This window comes from Carcharodon carcharias, chromosome 10 (assembly GCF_017639515.1).
Source record: "Carcharodon carcharias isolate sCarCar2 chromosome 10, sCarCar2.pri, whole genome shotgun sequence".
Lineage (NCBI taxonomy): Eukaryota > Metazoa > Chordata > Chondrichthyes > Lamniformes > Lamnidae > Carcharodon > Carcharodon carcharias.
In genome coordinates, this window is record NC_054476.1 from 136,759,445 (window position 1) to 136,776,771 (window position 17,327).

The 17,327-nt window shown below is 43.6% G+C and overlaps 1 protein-coding gene across 1 annotated transcript in view; it reads right to left on the reverse strand.

Moving 5' to 3' along the window:
• rasa4 (RAS p21 protein activator 4) overlaps positions 1-17,327 on the reverse strand; it is a 338,871-nt gene that overhangs the window by 305,274 nt on the left and 16,270 nt on the right. The window contains exons 3-4 of the mRNA XM_041198466.1: positions 5,364-5,477; positions 5,186-5,247 (exon numbers count right to left, since the gene is read on the reverse strand). Of these exons, the coding sequence (XP_041054400.1) occupies positions 5,186-5,247; positions 5,364-5,477 (176 nt within the window). The remainder of the gene's footprint in view (positions 1-5,185; positions 5,248-5,363; positions 5,478-17,327) is intronic.

Genomic DNA, 17,327 nt, shown 5'->3' on the forward strand with positions numbered 1-17,327 from the left:
TTAGGTACACAGCATCAACCAGGCAGGGAAAAGCCTCAAAGAAACGCTGCTTGATTGTAATAATGTTGAGTTAACACAGCGTGGTGGCATTTTGCACTCTACTGAGTGCCCTCTTTACTTGCTTCCAGTGTTATTTTGAGGAAGACCCATTTATATAGCATTTCATTATAGCTCGCAACTTCTTAAATTGCCTCATGTGCAATGAGTTCATTTGAAGCACAGCAACTGGTTATCTAGGTAAGATGGAGTGCCACTTTGCACATAGCAAGATCCTACAAACATCAACAAGATGGATGAACAAATAATGCCTGCAATTGGTTTGGTTGAGGGGAGAATGTTGGTCAGTGCAGTGGGATCTTTTGACATCCATTAGAACAAAGAAATACTTGGTTTAATACAACTGCTGGAAGACAGCAGCTGCAGTAATCTAGCCCTTCCTCAATATGGGGCACTAAAGCATCAGCCTAGATTGCTGTCCAGGTCCTAGAATGGAACTTGAAACACCCAAGGCCTTCTGATTCAGGGACTGGAGTATTGCTAATGGAGCCAAGCTGAGAATGTGTCGTTATCCAGTAAAGTGTATCTGCCAGTAAACTTTACTTTGTGAAGGCAGTGCGTAATTTTGAGCCAAGACATATAACTTGCTTTCTGCTGTATAACTTTAACTCCAAGCATGGGAGTGTTATTTTTTCCAGTTAGCCCCATCCTGCTTCAAGATACATGTTAGTTAGTCTTGCAGAAAGACAGGAAGACTCCTGCTCACCACTAACAACCTCCCTTCTGGGAAACAGAAAAGCAACAATTTTAGGTAAACAAATGCTTGAGCCTCATTTGTAATGAATTTTTCATTAAGATTTTCATGAACAACATGAATATAGAATACAGGACATTAAACTTACTGGATGGGAAGTTTTCATAAATATAACCTGAATTGTACTTTTTAACATTGTTCTTTCTATTGTACAGGATGCACTGTGTAAATCTCACATCATGACATGAGTCGTACCTAATCCTCCACTCCCCAGCCTCCATTGTGGCCTCCATATTCATGCTGTCCATTTGACAGCCTTAATATTTAAATCTCTCTGTAAATATCTGAAATGGCTTATAATCTTTGAAAACCCTACCAACACCCATCCCCCCAAAAAGATTCCTCCACAGGATTCCGCAATCCTATAGTTACTTCAGATTCTGATGTACAATGGAGCAGCCATTTAATGCAGCGGTTCCCAAGCCATGGGTCGTGACCCCAATAGGGCTCAGTGGGGACGTGCAGGACTCTGTTGGGAAGCTGACCGTTGCCCGCGATTGGGGCCGGAAGACGATAGCGGACCAATTAGGATATGCCCAGTGTGAAAGGCAAGCCGCAGCGCTCAGCGCTGCCTGTGCAGGCGGTGGGGCCAGGGTGGGAGTGGAGTGCGAGTGGGTGAGCGTGAACTTTGCACCTGTGCGCGAGTGCATGCTTCATAATCTCCCTGAGGCACGGAGCTGCTTCAGAGAGATGGAGAGTTTAAGAAAAAAAAATGAAGAAAATAAAAATGTTATAAAACATGTCCCCTTGTGTGACTCTGTCACGTGAGCAGGATCATGTTATTAATTAAATTTGACAGTTTTTATCGTATTTTTATTTGCTTTAGGAAGCCTCATCCCGCCCGTGGACGAGGTTTCCTAAAAAGTGCAAAGGCCGCTCGGCCTTTTTGCCTGTCCGCCAACCATAAGGCTGGAGGGGCAGCAAGAAATTCTATTTAATTGGTCCTTTAATGCCCTTAACAGGCCTCTTAATTGTCAGCGGGTGTGCTGCCGACTCCAGCGCACGCCTGCCTAACAAAATATCACGCAACTGCGCGTCTATGTTGTGACACTCACCCAACATCAACGCGCATCGTTTTACACTCCAGCGGGTCAGGTACATGCTCGCCACTGAGCTGAACACTTCACCCCTGGTGTTGAACAATTTGATTGGCTGCAGCAGCTCTGATCAGGCTATGCTTCAACGTGACTGTGTCAGAGGTTTCACAGAGTGGCTTCTTGGAGCAGCAGCAATGGAGTCGGATGAGCATTTAGAGACCAGCAACAACCCAGTCACCGAGGGCCCAGGGTTTTCATCACAGGTCTTTATATTTATGTTGATCTACAAGGGGAAAACTTTAATGATATTATATATACTAAAAGTTACTATGCTGCTTTATTGCTTTTTTTTGGCATTTGCAGTTGTGTTAATTTTCAAGTGTTAAAATTAGGTCATATTGGAAAATAGTTTGTGAAGTGCTGGTTTAGCAAGTTGCCCAATATATACTTTCACCTCTAGACTTGAGTTTGAGTCCCAGTTAGGCTAATGGGATGAACATTTCCCCAATCTGTTGAGTTGAGGTGTGATGTGAATTCAGTTTAACAACCTTAATTCAACTGGCTGGTGCCCATAACACAAAACTAAGATTAACTTGTAATTCTAGTTTGGCCACAGGAGCTTGGTGCAGAAATTAATAGTGGTGTTCTTCTGAGGTTAGAATTAAAACATGTTGATGTAGCAGAGTAGACAGAACGTTATTCTGCATCTAACCATAGGATCTGTCCTACAAATGGTTGATGTCGATACCGGATCCCTGAATTCTCCCAGCCTCACCATCACAAACAGCTAGAAGCAGCAAAAACATGAGAACACTAACATCTCAACATTCCCCACGAGGTCACATGTCAGGCTGACTTGCACTTGTAATGATATTCCTTCATTGTCGCTGGGTCAGTATCCTGGAATTCCCTGTTCAACACCATTGGGGCAACATTATCAGCAAAAGGACTACAGAGGTTGACAAAGAGCCATTACCACCATCTTGAGGTAACTGGGAGGACAATAAAGTGTAGCTCTGCAAACCGCGCCCATGCCACATCAGCAAATCTATGCAGCAACATGTGGCTCCAGAATTGGCCTGTTGAGTCACCTAAGGGCACACCAACTCTGGCAGACATCATCCTGAGGGACTGACAACAACAAAATAAGTGTTGGCAGTGGGTGAACCACTATGCAAAATCATCAGCAAATGTTTTTCAACTCTTACCCAAATGTTCCTTCCTGTATTTCCTCACCTGATTCACTTGAATCCAAGCCTCAGGTATGCATGAGCGAGAGTTAAATGCTCTGTGCTACACTGAAGGATTAAGGCAGCAGCATGGAGACTTTTAAGCAGCCCGGTTCCTGTCCCAGTCACCTGGATCTGACTTGATTTTTCTCAAATCTGCTTCATTACATTTGTATTGGGTTAGTAATATATGACAAGTTTGACTTTACAGTGATTAGCTCCTGGCCATTCACCATGGTGTGTGTGTGTATGTGTGTGTATGCGTGTGGTCCCAATTGGCGCCCCAGCGTGATGTCCACCTGGAAGCGCTATGCGGTCCCTGTGTGGGTGGGGGGGTGGGGATTCCCTGAACCAGGAGTGTGCTCTTTCCTGCATGCATGCAAAGAGTGCACAGATCTCCCTGAGGCAAAGTGCTGCCTCAGGGAACTCGGCTCAAGTATGAAAATGTTATTAAAGGCAGAAAAAAATATTCCTGTCACAGGAGCTGGGACATGTCCATTACTTTTATTTAAAAAATTTTCGAACATTTTAAATCCCTCATGAAACCTCACCCTGCCCGTGGACTTGGTTTCATCCTTTTTCAGAAGGCCGCCTGGGCTCTTCGCCTGCCCAACGGTTTGGACGGGCAGGCCCATTAATCCAGTAAATTACTTTTTTAAAGGCCTTAAGTGATCACTGACAGTTCGGCGGGTGTGCAGCTGGGTCGGCTGCACGCCCGCCTAACTGAGAATCTAAATGATGCAGGCTGACATCAGGATGCCCGCCCAACTTCACCCCGCGTCGGCAAGCAGGCCCCTCCTCCGCTCGCTGACCAGAAATTGCGGCCCCAAGAGTGACGTCTGATTTTCCTGTAACATTTCGACTTTTGGGGAAGATTGTGCCCATCGGGATGAGTTAATGGTGCTACACCCCATTGTCAGCACTAGGCACAGTAAGGTTGGCACAGCACAGTTAAATGCAGAGCAATTCCACCCCAATTCCATCACTTAATGAAATATCTATATTACGTCACCACCATCACTGTTCCATTTGCCACAACAACCATCTGAAATCATGTGCTCCATACCCAAGTCTAAGTCATTAAGATATATCCCACCAGATATCTTCCACCAGCACAAAAAACAACCATGCACCACTACTCTCTGTTTCCCGTCACTCAGCCAATTTTGTTTCCATGCTGTTGCTGCTGTCCTTTTTATTCCATGGGTTCCAACTCTGCTGCCAAACCTATTACGTGGCACATCATCGAATTCCTTTTGCCATGTACACCGCATCAACTGCATTATGCTCATTAACCCTCTTTGTCATCTCCTCAAAAAACTTAAGTCCGTTAAACACAATTTGCCCATAATATTTTACTCGCATCTTATCAGTCCCCAGAAAACAAAACACAAAACTGAAGAATAGAGTCACATAATGGGAAGAAAATAGCAATAAATAATGTAAGGTAAAGAAAGAAAACACAGTGAAAAGAGGAAAAGAGCCAATATCCCTGAAATAAATATTGGTGATAATAGTATACTAATGGTTAATGTATTTATATGATGTTCTGCTGTCTGTTATTTAGCACAAGCTGTATCTTATTGTTTGGCTATCACTCCACATGGCTGAATGTCATGCAAGCACGTTACATATTCCTGCACTACACTATTGCACTATCAGCAATATTAAGACACACATGAACTGACAGACACACATACATACGCAGTCAGAGAGAGAGAGAGACAAACACGGCAAGAGATACAAATGAAACATGGAAGAAGGACATGCAGACAGGCAGACAAACAGAGAGAGGCACAAACAAAGAGAGAGGGACACATACACACATATCCACACACCCCTCACACACGCATGCACGCACACAAACACACGCACGCATGCACACAATGCAGAAAACTGAACAACAGTATAAGTGGTGGTTATTCTCAGGAAATGAGGCCCAAACCTTCGCCATTCCGTGTTGTGGTTTTATTTCCAGTACATACTGTTACACTCTTTACTGATGTGCCCCATGTTGGGTTAATACTCAGTAAACTGTAACAAATGCTTCTTCAAAGTAGAGGAAGCAGCAATCCACAAGTATGCAGTTATATCTAAAATGTGCTTACCTTTTGGGTTAGCAGTAAGAATGTCCTTAGCTATAGTAACTTTCCCAATGACATCATCACGGCTAAACGTAAATGAAAAGGATTGATAGTTAGTGAGGCCACAGCTGTTTAAAGATTGTGCTTCGATATTTGAGATTGCAAGAATCAGCATTAAGTTGGAAATTGATATTAAAATTACCTGATTGCGTCCTCATCCATCACGTAAAAGGAAATGGAGTGAAAGGTACTGGGAAGATGGACATTGTACTCTTCTCCCCAGAACGGAGACAGTGTCTTCCATATTGTTGCAGTTCTGTGGAAAAAATGTTGTATGAATTCTGTTTACAAAAGTCTGCCATTCCAAACCTCAAGGCTCTGCTCACTCTTTGGCATATGGCTCTGCCTACTGCCTAATACAGTAAGGCCTCTGCAGCTCTTTCCTTTTCCTTGGTTCCCCCAATTTCCCCTAAACTGTAAGGGGCTTTAATCTTCATATAGACTGGGACAATCAAATTGCCAAGAGTGGTCTCAAAGATAAGTTTGTAAAATATTTTTGTGACAGTTTTTTGAAGCAATACATTATGGAACTGACTAAGGATAAAGCTACCTTAGATCTAGCATTGTGTAGTGGAGCAGGGCAAATTAGTAATGTCACAGTAAAAGATCCACTGGGAAAGAGTGATCATAAGATCATTGAATTCCATGTCAAGTTTGAAAGTGACCTTCTCCAATCACAACAAGAATCTTAAACTAAAACAAAGCCAACTACATAGGCATGATGGGAGAACTGACTATGGTTAATTAGGGAAATAAACTAAAACGTATGACCTTAAATGAACAGTGGGAGACATTTAAAGAAATAATTCAAAATGTTCAACAAAAATACATTCCTTTGAAAAACAAAAACTCAGCAAGAAAGACCCATCTGTAGCTCACTCAGGAAGTCAGTACTAGTAAGGATAGTATTAGATAGAAAGAAGACGCTTACAATGATGCAACAGAAAATAATAAGACTGAGGGCTGGGAGTGTTTAAGAAAACAGCAAAGGGCCACCATAAAGCTGATAAAAAGCCAGGAATATAAAAATATGTATGTGCTTTTATTGTATGTAAAAAGGAAAAGAATAGCTAAAGTAAGCGTTGGTCCCTTAGGCACTGAGACAGGAGAAATTATCATGGGGAATGAGGAAATGGCAGAGGCATTGAACATATTTTGTGGCTGTCCTCACAGTACAAGTTTCATACCAGAAACTGACAGTAGCTTAGGAGCCAGAAAGTGTGAAGGAATTAAGGAAATTAATATCAGCAGAGAAAAAGTATTGGAGAAACACAAGAGACTAAAATCTGACAAATACCCAGGACCTGTTGGCCAACACCCTAGAGTTCTAAAAATGATAGCTGCAGAGATAGTGGATGCACTAGCTATGATTTTCCAATATTCCTTAGATTTGAGAGTGGTCCCGTCAGAGTAGTGTTGCCAAATGTTACACGGCTTTTCAAGAAAGGAGGGAGAGAGAAAACAATGAACTACAGGCCGGTTAGCCTAGGATCAGTTGTTGGGAAAATGCAGGAATCTATTATTAAGGAAGTCTTAACTATGCACTCAAAAAAAGCACTGTATGATTAGAACAAAGCAAAATGGTTTACTAAAGGAAAATCCTTTATGACAAATTTACTGGAGTTTTTTTGAGGATGTAATTAGTGTGGTAAATAAAGGGGATCCAGTAGATTCAGTATACCTGCATTTCCAAAAGACATTCAATAAGTTGCCACACAATAGGCTAATATGCAAAATAAGGGCTCATGGAGTTGGGAATAACATATTAGTATGGATAGAGGTTAACGGACAAGAAGCAGGGAGCGGGCATAAATGAGCGCTTTCAAGTTGGCAGGCACTGAATAGCAGACTGCTGCAAGGAGCAATGCTCAATTATTTACAATCTATATTAATGACTTAGATGAAGAGACGAAGAGTAATATATCTAAGATTGCTGATGATATAAAGCTAGGTAGAAAGATAAGCTGTGGGGAAGACACGGAAAGGCTGTGAAGAGGTATAGACAGGTTAAGTGAGTGGGCAACAAGATGGCCGATGCAGTATAATATAGGGAAGTGTGAAGTTAATCATTTTGGTCATAAGAAATAGAAAAGCAAAGTATTTTTTAAATGGTGAGAAACTTTTAAGTGTTGATGATCAAAGAGATTTGAGTGTACTTGTACAAGGAACACAGAAAGTTAGCATGTAGGTATGGTAGGCAGGTAGGAAGGCATGTTGGCCTTTATTGCAAAGGGAGTGGAGTTCAGGAATAAAGAAGTCTTGCTACAATTGTACAAGGTTTTGGTGAGACTGCTTCTGGAAGGCTATGTTAAGTTTTAGTTTTCACATTTAAGAAAGGATATACTCGCATTGGAGGCAGTACAATGAAGGCACTAAATTAGTCCCTGGGATGAGGGGTTTGTCCTATGAGCAGAGGCTGAGTAAATTGGGATTATATTCTCTGGAGTTTAGAAGAATGAGAAGCAATCTCATTTAAACCTACAAAATTCTGAAGGGGCTTGATAGAGTGGACGCTAAGACATTGTTTCTGCTGGTTGGGGAATCTAAAACATGGGGGACAGAGTCTCAGGATAAGGAGCTGATCATTTAGGAACAAGATGAGGAGAAATTACTTCACTCAAAGGGTTGCAAATCTTTGGAATTCTCTACTCCAGGGGGTTGTGGATGCTCCATCATTGAATACATTTAAGGCTGGGATAGACAGATTTTTGGTCTCAGGGAATCAAGGGATATGGGGAGCAGGGGGGGAAAATGGAGTTGAAGCCCAAGATCAGCCATGATCGTGTTGAATGGTGAAGAAGATCGACAGGCCATGTGGTCTACTCCTGCTCATATTTCTTGTGTTTTTGTGTTCTCTGCCAGGGGTTTGAATCCCTAATTACCTGGTGCCCTTCAGTTCCTCATAAAATTAAGTGTCAGTCTGGATCCTGAGCATTGGCAGCTTGATCAGCTAACTAAGAACAGACTGGGAACTGAACTGAGCTCAGCCAATCATTGGGTTGACCAATGTGGCATCAGGATAGAATAACTTCTTTCACGCTGTCTGTGTTTTTTAAAGGCTGTTTTATTTTGTGCTGGTGACAAGGTGAGAGCGAGTTGAGATGGGTGTTGAAAAATGGAACAAAATTAAGTCAAAAACAGAATTACCTGGAAAAACTCAGGTCTGGCAGCATCGGCGGAGAAGAAAAGAGTTGACGTTTCGAGTCCTCATGACCCTTCGACAGAACTTGAGTGAGTCTAAGAAAGGGGTGAAATATAAGCTGGTTTGGGAGGGGAGGGTTTGGGTGGGGGGAGAGAGAGAGAGGTGGAGGGGGTTGGTGTGGTTGTAGGGACAAACAAGCATATAAGCTGGTTTTGGGGGGTGGGGGGTGTTTGGGTGGGGGGAGAGAGAGAAGTGGAGGGGGTTGGTGTGGTTGTAGGGACAAACAAGCAGTCTGCTTGTTTGTCCCTACAACCACACCAACCCCCTCCACCTCTCTCTCTCCCCCCACCCAAACCCCCCCCCCCCACCCCCCAAAACCAGCTTATATTTCACCCCTTTCTTGGACTCACTCAAGTTCTGTCGAAGGGTCATGAGGACTCGAAACGTCAACCCTTTTCTTCTCCGCCGATGCTGCCAGACTTGCTGAGTTTTTCCAGGTAATTCTGTTTTTGTTTTGGATTTCCAGCATCCACAGTTTTTTTGTTTTTATCTCTGTGAACAAAATTAAATCCTCATTTAACTCAGATAACAGTCAAAAACAAGTAGGATAGTGGATTCTGGTGCCAAATTAGCAGAGTTCAAATTCTCAGAAAACATGCCAAAGTTGGGTACAGGTTAGACCGATCGCCATGACAATGCAGCCTTCCAGGCTTTAAAAGCAAAGAGACCTCCAAGGTCAGTGTGAAGAGTCCTCAGGAGCAAACTGAGGAACAAGGGCTCTTCAGTCTAAGACATAAAAGCAACTCATAGTGGACTTTATTGGGGTATAAGGTACTTCGTAAGTACAAAGGCATAAACAGGAAACACTATTTTTGGATACATCAGGACATGTGGTCAAGAGGCGGAGAGCATTAGGAGAAGCATAGCCTGACATTTTATTAGGGGAAGTGGTGAAGGCCAGAATCCAAAGCATTAAACAGCAATGATGCTGTAATGGGCCAATCTTGTGATTGTCTCCAGGCCTTTTGCAATTGTACCAAGGATCCAGCTGTCCTGATACTGCAGCATCTCCAAGCACCAACAGAAACTTTCTTCCCCAAACAGTCTTAGGTACCAGCTCTCAAGCTGTACTTTCCCCTCATCCCAGTTCCTCCTCAAATATCACATTGCGCTTCTCCCTCATGCTCCCAGCTCCACCTCATACTTCCAGGCACCAGGCTATTCACTTCACTCCAAAACCTTCCCCTAGCCCCATTCTTCTCCAACACCATTGTATTATTCCTGAGACAAATTCCCAGTGAAATGTGATAAATAACTGCATACATGATGACTTTCTGTGCACAGGTTAGGCACCACGTTGTTAAATGAAAAGTTCAGGTTTGCCTTCTCCATCTGGCATTTAACCGAACAGAGCGGTTTGTCAATCAAAGTACTATTTGAGAACTGTTGTGTTGGGGGTCAATGCTGTGTAATCTGCCTAGTCCTCAGGGACTCTCCCTGAAAGTATCAGGCTGAATTTTTCTGAGGAGACTGAAGTCCCACTGCCAGGGCCGAAAGCAGGAATCAGTCCAGTTCCAGGGGCGGGGGGAGGGGTAGTAAGACCCCGGGGTGGCATTTTGGTCAGCAGCAGCCAATTGAGGCTGGTGACCTGCCCCCAACCACCAACCTCCCCCCCCCAACCCCCCCAACCCACCCCCACCACTCCTAGAGCTGCCAGTCCATTCAGTAGTTCAAAAGCTCAGCAGCCTTGGCAGTGCCACCATTAGCAGTGGCCACGGCCGAGGCTGCAGCATGAGGGTGAGGGCCGCTCTATGTCAAGGCATCTGACACTGATGAATTTTTCTGGGGATGCCGGGATGAGGCAGGCTCCAGTGACTGGGTGGGGGTGGGTGCTGTGGTGCACCAGCAGTGAGTTAGGCATGGGGGTGCCCTGTACCACCAGGCGGCCTCATCCTGGACCATCCATCAAGGAGAACCCCCACCCTTCCCAGAAACCCACTGGGGGGGGGGTCACCTGGGTTTATTTACCTGATGATCTCCTCACATGGCAGTGGACCCTCCTGACAGGGGGACAGGAAGTGGCCCTTAATTGAGCCCTTAAGTGGCTCAATTTGCCATGAGTGGGCAGCCGGGCTAGTAATGTTCCCACTGCTGGCACTATGCCATGATGACAGGAAGACATTGGACTCCCCTCGGGACACCTTCCCCTGCCGTATCGACAGCTCTCACGTCTCCCAAGCCATCTACAGAAGGCTGGGAAAATTCAGCCCACAGCCATGAAACTAAAATCAGCGACTGCAGGGGAAGAAATACTAACTTGGGTCCACAGCCACAACATTTGCTGTTTTGAGCTGAACAGAACGATGACCCTATTTTAGGGGGACACGGTGCACAAAGAATCTTTTAGAAGACACACAGTTTGGGCCATGTTTATTTACTGGTCAGAGTGCTAAATTCAGAGCACAAACACTATTGTGAAAGTTTAGGTCATGATAGTTTGCGAATCCTACTTCCCATTTCAGCACAAGTTAAAATTGCAGCTTCCAATCTATTTGCAGCAATAAGTGTTTTGAAATGGCGTACATATTGAAATCTGAGTGAGATGAAGGAGATTCATATAGTGCCAACACTGCAAGTTTGGCTCGCTCTTCAAATGTTTGGAAGATGTGATGTGCGATTTTCAAATTATACAATGCCACAATGTTTGATTTAGGAATTTAGTCTCACACATTATGATCCCTCACTTTAAGAAAAGATTAAGTGGCTGCAGTATTATGTGACCAGCCTTAATGAGTGAGTGCATGAAATCAGGCTGAGTGAGAGTGTAAGATCAGTCAAAGGGTGAATGTGTGTCTGGGAAGTGATACTATTCTCCCATACAGAAAGGTATGTGTCTGTAGAGAGTAACCATTCTCCAGTAGAATACAGCTGTGCATCTGTAGGGAGTAACTATTCTCCAGTAGAATACAGGTGTGTGTCTATAGAGAGTGTCAATTCTCCAGTAGAGTATAGGCATGTGTCTTTATGGAGTAACTATTCTCCAATAGAATTTAGGTGTCTATCTGTTGAGAGTAACTATGCTCCAGTAGAATACACATTTATATCTGGTGTGGGGAATACTCTCCAATAGGATACAGGTGTGTGGCTATAGTAAGTAATTATTCTCCAATAGAATATAGGTATGTGCCTATAGAGAGGAATTAAGGAGAATACAGGTGTTTGTCTGGCAAGAGTAATTATTCTCCAGTAGAATACACATTTGTGTCTGAGGAGAGTAACTATTCTCCAGTAGAATAGAGGTTTGTATCTGCCGAGAGTAATTGTTCTCTAGTAGGATATACATTTGTGTCTGTGGAGAGTACCTATTCCCCAGTAGAATACAAATGTGTGTCTGGCAAGAGTAACTATTTTCCAGTAGAAACTGGTGTGTGTCTGTAGAAAGTAACTATTCTCCAGTAAAATACAGATGTGTCTCTGTAAAGAGTAAATATTCTCCGTGAGCACACACATTTATGTCTGTTGAGAGTAACTATTCTCCAATAGAATTCAGGTATGTGTCTGTAGGGAGTAACTATTCTCCAGTAGAATACAGGTGTGTGTCTGTAGAGAGCAACTATTGTCCAGCAGAATATAGATGTGTCTCTGTAGAGAATAACCATTCTCCAGCAGAATATAGGTGTGTGTCTGTAGAGAGCAACTATTCTCCAGTAGAGTACAGGTGTGTGTCTGTAAGGAGTAACTATTCTTCAGTAGAATACAGATGTATCTGTAGAGGGCAAGTATTGTCCAGGTGTGTCGCTGTAGAGAGTAACTATTCTCCAGTAGAGTACAGGTGTTTGTCTCTTTGGAGTAAATATTCTCCAGTAAAAAACAGTTCTGTATCAGGTAAGAATAACTATGCTCCAGTAGGGTACAGGAATGTCTGTAGAGAGTAATTATTCTGCAGTAGAAAACAGATGTGTGTCTGGTGAGAGTAACTATCCTCCAGTAGAATACAAGTGTGTGTCTGTGGAGAGTAGATATTCTCCAGTAGAATACAAGTGTCTATCTCTAGGGAGTACCCATAGTCCAGGAGAATACAGGTCTGTGTCTATAAGGAGTAACTATTCTTCAATAGATTAGAGGTGTGTGCCTATGGAGAATAACTATTCTCCAGTAGAATGCAGATGTGTGTCTGGTGATCTATTCTCCAGTAGAATATAGATGTGTTTCTATAGAGTAACTATTCTCCAGTAGAATACACACTTATATCTGATGAGGGGAACTACTCTCCAATAGAGTACAGGTGTGTGTTTGAAGAAAGTAAGTATTCTCCAGTAGAATGCAGGTTTATATCTGGCAAGAGTAACTATTCTCCAGTAGAAAACACATTTGTGTCTGTGTATACTAACTGTTCTCCGGTAGAATAAAGATGTATGCCTGGCAAGAGTATCTATTCTCCTATAGGCTACAGATGTGTATCTGTAGGGAGTAACTATTCTCCATTAGAATACAGATGTGTGTCTGGCGAGAGTAACTAATCTCCAGTAGAATACAGTTGTGTGTCTGTGGAGTGTAACTATTTTCCAATAGAAACTGGTGTGTGTCTGCAGAAAGTAACTATTCTTCAGTAAAATACAGGTGAGTCTCTGTAGAGAGTAACTATTCTCCATGAGTGTACACTTTATGTCTGTGGAGAGTAACTATTCTCCAGTAGAATTCAGGTGTGTATCTGTAGAGAGTAACCATGTAACCATTCTCCAGTAGAATACAGGTGCGTGTCTGGCAAGAGGAACTATTCTCCAGTAGAATACAGCTATGTGTCTGTAGAAACTATTGTCCAGTAGAATACAGGTGTGTTTCTATGGGGAGTAACTTTTCTCCTGTAGAATACAGGTGTGCATCTGTAGGGAGTAACTATTCTCCAGTAAAATATAGATGTGTGCCTGGCAAAAGTAACTAATCTCCAGCAGAACACAGGTGTGTGTCTGTAGAGAGTAACTAACTTCCAGTAGAATTCAGGTATGTCTCTGTAGAGAGTAACTATTCTCTGGTAGAATACAGGCCTGTGTCTGTGGAGAGTAGTTATTATCCAGTAGAATACAGGTGATGTTCTGTGGAGATTATCCATTCTCCAGTGGAATACTGGTGTGTGTCTGGGAAATTATATCATTCTCTCATCTAGTACATTTGCAGAACATTTCTCGTTTTTTTCTGTGAAAGACAATAAACCCAATTTGAAACAGATGATTGCCTGTATCAAATAGCAGTTTGAGGAGATGCAGAAATGGATTAAAAGGTCAGCCATTTAAGTCACCAACAACCATTCTGTAGGTGCATACTTCCACTGGAGATGAAAAGCTGCCTCATTGAATCTAATCGGTTTGTTCATCATGCCATCCCTGTGGCACATTCAGAGTCTGCAAATGATTCTGTAAGCTACCACACAGCATCCAAATCACTCACACACCAGGGGCACATTTTCACAATACGTCATGCACTCAATGCCTGTGACTTTACAACCAGTGACGTGCATTTCACAAATGTTAGAGGCAACAGATTTTCAATGAGAGGGAATGATATTTGCTCCCAGTAGTGTCTGAGCTGAACATGAACCGATAGAATGCAGTTCCTCAGCATACTTAGGTTAGGTGGGCTCCCAGAGATGAGTCACTGAGGATTCACTGCCATGTCAGATATTCCTTCACAGCATCACTTCCAGAAGGTTGTGAGTGGTAGGCTTGATCCCATGACAAGTGTTTCTGTATTTATTTCTTTTGCAAGACCAGTTGCAGTGTAAGTGATGCATCACTTCAAAATTCATCCTGTGAAAGTTCCAGTTGGGTCCACTCAAACCGTCTCAGTTAGCTTCAATTTCCCCAGCACATGTGCACATGATCCAATAAAACTATAACAGATGGACTAAGTGGTGCAGAAAAATTGACTTTGGGTGATTAAATAAATAAATGAAAGTGTCAGCTCTGGCTCAGTCTCGCGCGCTCACCTCTGAATTCAAGTCCCAGTTCTGCACAAAATCAAGGAAGTGCTGACCATCTCCAGCAAGACAGAAACTAATCACCTCCCCTCGACATTCATTGCCATTACCATCACCGAATTTTCCACCATCAACATCCTGGAGATTACCATTGACCAGAAGCTTTAAATTTAAATATTGTAGTTACAAGAGCAAGTCAAGAGGCTGCCATGAGTGCCTCATCCTCAAAGCTTTTCCACCACAACAAGGCATATGTCAGGAGTGTGAGGGGATACTCTCAACTTGCCTGGATGGGTGCAGCTCCAACAACATTCAAGAAACTCCACACCATCCAGGACAAAGCAGCCTGTTTCGTTGGCACCCCAACCTTCAGCTCAAACATTCACTCCTTCCATCACCGCTACACTGTAGCAGCAGTGTGTACCATCTACAAGATACACTGCAACAATGTGCCAAGGCTTCTTTGGCAGCACCTTTCAAACCTGTGAGCTCTTGAAACTAGAAGAACAGGGTAGCAAACACATGAGAACACCACCACCTCCAAGTTATCCTGAAAATCACACAGCATCCTGATTTGGAACTATGTCACCATTCCTTCACTGTCGCTGGAACTCCCTAACAGCACTGTGGGTGTACCTACACCACATGGACTGTAGGGTTCAAGGTATCAGCTCACCACCACCTTCTCAAGGGCAATAAGATGATGGACACTAAATATTGGCCTTGCCAACAGCGACCACATCCCATGAACAAATAAATAAAGGTCACAATTATTAACCCAGTTCAGTTGGGACTCCAAGTCACGAACCACTACTACAGCACACTGAAAATGGATTGTCCATCATGTTCTATATTCTACATGTTCTTGATTCCCTCTGTATTGTATACCATTCCTCCCAAACAGAATTACTGTGCAAGTGAAACCACTATAATGGACACAGTCAAAAACAGACATATGTAAAAAAATGACAGTCCCACATCACTTACATTGCAACATATACAAGAGGCACTCTGCAACCACTGCCAGTCTCAAATTATGAACTAATACAGCCTTCACTACACCAAGCTCTTTTACACTTTCAAACACATGACAAAGCTGGACTTCGAGATGCTCAAAGTATGTACTGCATCTGAATCTGAAAATGGTGACACCTTATAGATTGTAACTGGCTTCCGTTTTTCCCCATGTCGGTATCGGGGTTTGAATTACCCCCACTGCACCACTCCCCTGCCACCATGCAGCTGCTGTCCCTGCTTCCAAATGCAACCTTGTTAACAATGCATGTCCAAGCATCTGGTCCCACATGGACCCTAAACAATGGATGCACATAATCCTGACCCTACATGGATCCAGAAGAGGTGCAAATACCAGATCCCACATGGGCCGAGCTGGCCAAGTCCTAAATGACATAGCTGCTAGACTGGGTCTGTGGCAGGTGGAGAGGGAACCAACAAAACGGAAAAACATACTTGACCTCATCCTCACCAACCTGCCTGCCGCAGATGCATCTGTCCATGACAGCAACCGTAGGAGTGACCACTGCACAGTCATTGTGGAGATGAAGTCCCGCCTTCACATTGAGGATACCCTCCATCATGTTGTGTGGCACTATCACCATGTTAAATGGATAGATTTTGAACAAATCTAGCAACTCAAGACTGGGCATCCATGAGGCACCGTGGGCCATCAGCAGCAGCAGAGTTATACTCTGTAACTTCATGAACCGGCATATTTCTCACTTTACCATTACCATCAAACCAGGGGATCAACCTTGGTTCAATGAAGAGTGCAGGTGGGCATGCCAGTAGCAGCACCAAGCATACCTAAAAATGAGATGTCAACCTGGTGAAGCTGTAACACAGGACTACTTGCATACCAAACAACATAAGCAGTAAGTGATAGACAGATCAAAGCGATCCTGCAACCAACAGATCAGATCCAAGCTCTGCAGTCCTGCCACATCCAGTCGTGAATGGTGGTGGACAATTAAACAACTCACTGGAGGAGACGGCTTCACAAATATCCCCATCCTCAATGATGGGTGAGCCCAGCACATCAGTGCAAAAGATAAGGCTGAAGCATTTGCTATAATCTTCAGCCAGAAGTGCCGAGTGGATGACTCATCTCAGCCTCCTCTGGAGGTCCCCAGCATCACAGATGCTAGTCTTCAGCCAATTCAAATCATTCCACATGATATCAAGAAACGGCTGAAGGGATTGGATAGTGCAAAGGCTAAGGGGACAATATTCCCACAAAAGTACTGAAGCCTTTTGCTCCAGAACTTGCCATACCCCTAACCAAGCTTTTCCAGTACAGCTACAACACTGGCATCTACCTGGCTATGTGGAAAATTTCCCAGGTTATGTCCTGTACACAAAAAGCAGGACAAATCCAACCCAGCCAATCACAGCCCCATCAGTCTACTCTCCATCGTCAGTAACGTAATGGAAGGGGGTCATTAATAGTGCTATCAAGCGGTACTTGTTTAGCAATAACCTGCTCACTGACGCCCAGTTTGGGTTCCGCCAGGGCCACTCAGCTCCTAACCTCATTACAGCCTTGGTTCAAACATGAATGAAAGAGCTGAACTCCCAAGGTGAGGTGAGAGTGACTGCCCTTGACATCAAGGCCATATTTGACCGAGTGTGGCAGCAAAACTGGAGTCAATGGGAATCGGGGGAGACTCTCCGTTGGTTGGAGTCATACCTAGCACAAAGGAAGATGGTTGTGGTTGTTGGAATTCAGTCATCTCAGCTCCAGGACATCGCTGCAAGAGTTCCTCAAGGTAGTGTCTTTGGCCCAACAATCTTCAGCTGCTTCATCAATGATCTTCCTTCCATCATAAGGTCAGAAGTGGGGATGTTCGCTGATGATTGCACAATGTTCAGCACCATTAGTGACTCCTCAGATTCTGATGCAGTCCATCTCCAAATGCAACAAGACCTGGACAATATCCAGGCTTGGGCTGACAAGTGGCAAGTAACATTCG